The sequence below is a fragment of the Triticum dicoccoides genome, chromosome 7A, assembly GCF_002162155.2.
Source record: "Triticum dicoccoides isolate Atlit2015 ecotype Zavitan chromosome 7A, WEW_v2.0, whole genome shotgun sequence".
In the NCBI taxonomy this organism is placed as follows: domain Eukaryota; kingdom Viridiplantae; phylum Streptophyta; class Magnoliopsida; order Poales; family Poaceae; genus Triticum; species Triticum dicoccoides.
In genome coordinates, this window is record NC_041392.1 from 123,529,211 (window position 1) to 123,535,497 (window position 6,287).

General features: G+C 48.9%; 1 protein-coding gene and 1 pseudogene across 2 annotated transcripts; both read left to right on the plus strand.

Annotated features, from left to right (window-relative positions):
• The first annotated feature begins 463 nt into the window (after positions 1–463).
• Positions 464–901, plus strand: LOC119333246 (annotated as a pseudogene).
• Positions 576–6,012, plus strand: LOC119331858 (bidirectional sugar transporter SWEET6b-like). 2 transcript variants are annotated; one of them, XM_037605035.1, is made up of 9 exons: positions 576–709; positions 803–975; positions 1,313–1,398; positions 1,494–3,665; positions 3,760–4,249; positions 4,351–4,567; positions 4,695–4,856; positions 5,392–5,511; positions 5,625–6,012. In XM_037605035.1, exons 5-9 carry the CDS (start codon positions 4,170–4,172, stop codon positions 5,784–5,786), a joined length of 741 nt encoding a protein of 246 aa, XP_037460932.1. In that variant the 5' UTR covers positions 576–709; positions 803–975; positions 1,313–1,398; positions 1,494–3,665; positions 3,760–4,169; the 3' UTR covers positions 5,787–6,012. The 2 variants fall into 2 exon arrangements, with proteins under 2 accessions (XP_037460932.1, XP_037460933.1); XM_037605036.1 differs by lacking the exon at positions 1,313–1,398 and having other exon boundaries at positions 3,549–3,665.
• Positions 6,013–6,287: the final 275 nt, after the last annotated feature.

Here is a 6,287-nt window from a genome sequence, read left to right on the forward strand (position 1 = left end):
ATATGACAACGAAGGAGACGGTGATTTTTGGCCCGAAAAGTTGAATTATTTTTCCACTTATGGGTGGCATTGGTGGGTAATTTTTATCAACTTAAAGGGTAATTTTAATGACGGACGACCAGAAGCGATAGCCGCTTTATTAGTATATATATATATATATATAGGTAAAGAGGTAAAGATAAAGATATATTTTTAGGTATAGATATGTGCACCTTTTTTTTTTGAGGGGAGATATGTGCACCTTAGAGAACGGGGGAAGTGTGTGTCCACAAACCGACGTTTTGTCGTAACCATATTTTGCCGTCCAACTTTCTTGGGCCGGATTATCTAAAAAAACTTTCATGGGCCGAATCTAGTTGGAGAAGCCCGGCCGTATATCTGAGTAGAGCCGACAGCAGAGCCTGTATAGGGGAGCAGTGGCCTGTACACGCGGAGCTACCGAGAACCAGAAGCCGAAAGCAAGTGAGCTGAGCGACGATGGTGGTGGTGGCGACGGCGAGCCCCGGCGGGCCGGAGGCGCTGCAGGTGCGCGAGGTCGAGGACCTCCCGGCGCCGGGGGAGGGCGAGGTGCTTGTCGGGTGGCCGCCGCCGGCGTCAATCGCGGCGACACGGTCCAGTGGCAGGGCCGGCCGGCGCCTCGCCCTACCCGGAGCTCGAGTGCTCCGGCACCATCGTCGCTCTCAGGGCCGCGCTGGGCCGTCGGTACCAGGTGCCCAGCGTGCCCCCATGGTGAATTTGGTGATGGCTGCTGCTGCCTGCTGCTCTGAACCTCACTTTTTTTGCATATGCTGTTGCGTTGCAGGTGTGCGCGCTGCCTGCTTACCGGCGGTGGGTATGCAGAGAAGGTGGTGGTTCCGGCAGGGCAGCTTCTCCCGGTGACGGAGGGGGTGTCGCTGACTGACAGCCGCCAGCTTGCCCGAGGTGGCCTGCCACCATTTTCATGCCACTCACCTCTCCCTCGGTGAATCCTTCCTTGTAAGAAAATCTCTGTTGCTAATTTGTTCTGCATGTGATGATTGCAAACGGCTAGCAATTCACCCCTCTTGCTTCTTCCTTGGAGTGGGACTGACTGGCTGTAAATCTCTTACACTGAGCACCTGAGCTGGAATGTCAGATATCTTTTGTTAGAACAACATGCCTCGACTAACTGAGAAATAGCCAAGTAAATTGTGCTTACTCAAATGGAGTGCGTCAGTGCGAACTACGTTACCACAGTCCACAGTTACTCATATGCCAAATGAGGTGAAACGTCCTAGACTCCTGGCTGTATTTGTATTTATTCCTGATGATTGGGTATCTCCAATGTATGCAGATCCATTGTGGATCAAGTGGAGTCGGTACATTCGCTATACAGAATTCAAAGCACCTTGGAAATGTACACATGAGACATTATTCTTTGTAAGTAACAGTAGCAGCAAAATTTTGCTAGTTCTAAATTTGAAGGTTGCAAGTGTACACATTCAAATACACCGATTCATGTGTTAACGTTGCAGGGACAACATCTCTACTGCTCTAGGAGGCACTTTTGAGTGTCTGCATCAACCTTTAGGAATTGCAGCTGGGCTGCAGAAGAGCTAAATAACAAACCACCAACTCCATATATCTATTGTGAAGATAAGTATAATAAACACAGACAATTTTTGACATTTTACATTCATACATCAACACAAATTGATGTATACTATCGCTGTTAAGTAGCCATGACCATCATACAAAACTACGATGCATAAAAAATTGAGGTTCGTCATTTATATTCCATGATATGAGAATAAGAAGACCAATTTACACAAAAGTTCACTGCTAAGTTTCATTTTGATCCAAACAGTGTGCCAATTCACATGGACCAAGCTTATATGTGGTACTTCCAACCCACAAACTAAACAGATTTCTTAGTTCAGATCATACTTTTATGTAGGAAAAGGCTAGCGCGGCCCTTAAGAACCCTAACCAATGCTGCTTTGTTTTTACAACTTTCATTGTTTCTAACATCCAAATCAAACTGTTGTTACACACATGTTTGCTGTATAGATGCACTCAAAAAATCCTACATTTACTTTCTCGGAGAATTGCATTTTTCTGGTTGTAAAAATAGGATGAGCAGCAACTTTCTTGTCAACATGATGGCCTCCTGAAAATAATTGAGACCAGTCCATCACTTATTTATGAACTACTACTTTTACTATCGATGATAAGTGAGCTAATTTTTCCTTAGAGATCGCCTTCCCATTGGCACTAACTTGTATAGATGCATGTGGCCATTTTATTGATTATTCTCGAGGACCTTACAAAGTATAACAACAATATGCCTGAATCCGCCATCTTGGCAACATCTGCCGCTACTCCTATCCATATGATGATGGGGTGCAAGCTAGGCCACATACCCAAACCTCTCACCTAAGCCTAACATCTAAAGTCGGAGGCCTCGACCGAGCCACCTACCGGGTCCGGGGCACAAACCGGTCCGGCGCACTCACATGTGTTGTTGCCATCTTCTACTGGTCCATCTTCAGAGCAGATTGAGGTGTCAACCTTGGCAGGTCCTCCGCCATCGACATCACCATGATGCCAAACGATGACCTCCACCTACGCGAGTCCAACTCCAAGCAGCGGACGTAGATCCATGCTAGGATAGGGCCGCACCACCGCCATCGCCCACCACCCACAAGCACCACCCAACCCCAAGGTTCCCAAAGCGGCGCCTACAAGAAGGGAACGGCGCCGTGAGCGCCGCCGCCGCCCAACAAAGTTAGGGCTTTCGCCCGGGAGACCTAGGGGAAGGAGAAGTGAGGAGATCAGTCCATATCGATGCCTCCAAGGAGGGGAACGACGCCCTCAGGCGTCGCCGTCGGCGCGGCCGGCCAGGGATTTTGCCCGAACTAGATCCCTGCCACCAGCAGCGCCTCCTGTACAGAACCGGCGATCAAAGGAAGCGCGGCCCAACCAGGCTGGCCCGCACGTCGAACAGGAGAGGAGGGGAGGCGCCAGATCGCGCGCACCGGCCACCGCATAAGCCGCCGCCAGCCGCCAACGACCACCGGGATCTCGCCGCCCGCGCCGCCAGGACGCCAGATCCACCGCCCGCACGGCTGCTCGCCGGAGCCTGCCATTCCTCGCCAAAGGAGCCGCCGCTCCAGATCCGGGACTCCCCACGCAAAGGCAGCGCAGCCGGGGCCCCGCCGCCACCATCCTTGGCGCCCCGGGCTTGCCCGGCGGCTGCCTCAGGCGGCGACGAGGAAGGGAGGGGGAGGTGAGCCTGGTGGCACGGCTAGGATTCGCCCCCCTTGTCCCAATGCACTCGTAATGCATATATAGTCCCTCCTAATCATTTTGCGTTTGTTTCTTGTCAAGATTCAGATCGAATTTTCGACATCAGACACGTATTTTGTTAATCAGATGCTGAAGGTAAGATCAGGACACAAAAAACATATGGGACTTAATAATTAGCAGTTTCATTTTGATATACTGTGCGGAAACACTTATTTTCCAGGAATCTAGCTTCATGTAAGCATGCAAAGTTGATTTTTTACATCCAATTTGACCAATTGCAGAAAAAATCAATCCTCTCCACTTGAAGGTAGGTGATGCACACAGATTTCTTCTTACCTTGCAAGCACCGTTGGATGAAGACAGTACTGTAGGCATGATCATGATCATGGAGAAGCGCAGTGAGTGCTCAACCCATCTGTACATACGCTGCACTTTATGCCCCCGTGCCGCTGCCATGCTTATCTTGCCTCTAATTGATCTGTCTCACCACAGTGCCGTCTTGCTGTCCCTCCCCGGCTTGCCTCGATCTTGCATGAGAGGTTTATTTGCGTAGGACTGTCGGGGGATAATTGGATCGAGTAGGAGTTGTTACGTGGAAGAGGAGCTAGCTGGGCGATCCTTTGGCTAGGTGACGAGGAAGAAATTGAGACGGCTGGCCGTTGTATGGGAGCACGGCCAGAGATGGAGTTCGATAAGGTCTGCACCTAACCGAGAAGGTTTAGCTACCCATAACAATATCCTTATCGGATATAACTTGGGGAAGGCCAAGGCGTACGCCCTACTATATAAGCTCGGCCACCCACGCCCCAAACAAATCACAACCAACCTTCCTCAAGTCGTTTGTTCCCCCGAGCAATCGAGTTGTGTTCCCGGCGGGCGATCGATCGATCTTGCTGAGCATCATGGTTTCCGCCGACGTGGCCCGCAACATCGTGGGCATCATTGGCAATGTCATCTCCTTCGGCCTCTTCCTCTCCCCTGTGTAAGCCCTCTCCTCCTCCTCCTCTCGGCAATGTATTCATGGATGGAAGGTGGTTGCTAGGGCATGAACCTGACGCTCGTTTTCTGCTTGTGCGTACGCAGGCCGACGTTCTGGCGTATCTACAAGGCCAAGGACGTGGAGGAGTTCAAGCCGGACCCCTACCTGGCGACGCTCATGAACTGCCTGCTCTGGTTCTTCTACGGGCTCCCTATCGTCCACCCCAACAGCACCCTCGTCCTCACCATCAACGGCATCGGCCTCGTCATCGAGGGCGCCTACATCATCATGTTCATCATCTACGCGGCCAAGAACACAAGGGTACGTACGTGCAACCCTCCTAATGCCCCCTCATCCGGCCTACTGTCTCTTTTCGGCGTTAGTTTCTGTACAGAAGATCCTCCTGCATGCCCCTAACCCATGCCATGTGCCTGTGCTGTGCGTGCAGTGGAAGATGCTCGGCGTGCTCGCCATCGAGGCGGCGTTCATGGCTGCCGTGGTGGCCGGTGTGCTCGTCGGCGCCCACACCCATGAGAAGCGCTCCATGATCGTAGGCATCCTCTGCGTCATCTTCGGCTCCATCATGTACGCCTCCCCGCTCACCATCATGGTACGTACACCACCCCAACTTATGGATTGTCGACCCGCGATCTTTGATAACCGCTTTAACTTGTTAGTTCAGGTGGCTAATTAATCTGCGTTGTGCACGTATGGTGTGGTAATGATGTGTTGTCTAGAAAAATACCTTCCTACAATTTATTTTTAAAATTCTAGTAGATGCTTTTGGCAGATCTCAATTTGATAAGTAGCACACCTTGTTTGTTGTTGATTCTGCTTGAAAATCTGTGTCCGTCTAAAAGATGCACCCACCTTTCATGTTTTAACGTTCGTGCCAAAACCCTGTTCAAAAGAAGTTTGAATTGAGTTGTTCACCTCTCACGCACCCAAGTTCTTCTACAATATGCTACATCATATATTTTTAATCAAAAAAGCCTACGGTTTATTTCTATCTCAAAGGTAAACTTCCTTTACAGGGTGAATTACTAGCTCAGGCTAATTGTTAATGACGGACGCTGAGTGTACTAAATACATTATTACTCAAAAAATTAAGATGAAAGTAGTAATATTGTACTGCTTATTTGCAGGGTAAAGTGATCAGGACCAAGAGTGTGGAGTACATGCCGTTCTTCCTGTCGCTGGTAAACTTCCTCAACGGTCTCTGCTGGATGGGCTATGCGCTCATCAAGTTTGACATCTACATCACGGTATGTACATAGACATTGGATAAAAAAAAGTCACAAACCCATCCAGACTTACAATCAAGAATTCCTCAGCGTGGTTCGATCTAACTGTTATGTCCTCTTTAAATTCTGTGCAGATCCCCAATGCCCTCGGTACAATCTTTGGCCTCATCCAGCTGATCCTATACGGGTACTACTACAGATCAACCCCCAAGAAGGGCAAAATCGTCGAACTGCCCACCGTCCTCACCAAAAACGCCGTTACCAGTGGCGACGTCTCGGTCACCATTGAGAAATAAGCTTGGCGTTGTTTTAAGCCCTAAAGATTTTGAGTAGTTAATACCGGATGATACCAACAGGTCTGATTGTTAATTAGTAGTACTTTTTGTTAGCTAGTAGAGTCTGAGATTGCCTTTAATTTTGTGAACAATTGTCGTCTGTCCGAGACTATAGTGCAAATTGCAAGTGTATATATAAATACCAATGCAGCTGAGTTATCCCAGAGATATATTATGACACCACATATGCCTGCCTGTTTTCAATCTGCTCTTACGTGATGATTCAATTGATTTGTAAATTACAGTGTGTGATGGCTTTGTTAAATTATTTTATTCAATATCAACGATGTGTTTGTATTATGTTTCGGGCAAGGTCCTCTTTTGTTTTCTGCACAAAAACACCCAAAGGGCATCTTATTGGTGATGCAACTTGAACCTGGTGTGAGCGAAAACGACAGACTTAACCTAATTACCGGTTCAGTTGGATGGCTCTTTTCCCGTGAGGCTGCCTTGTTGCCACAT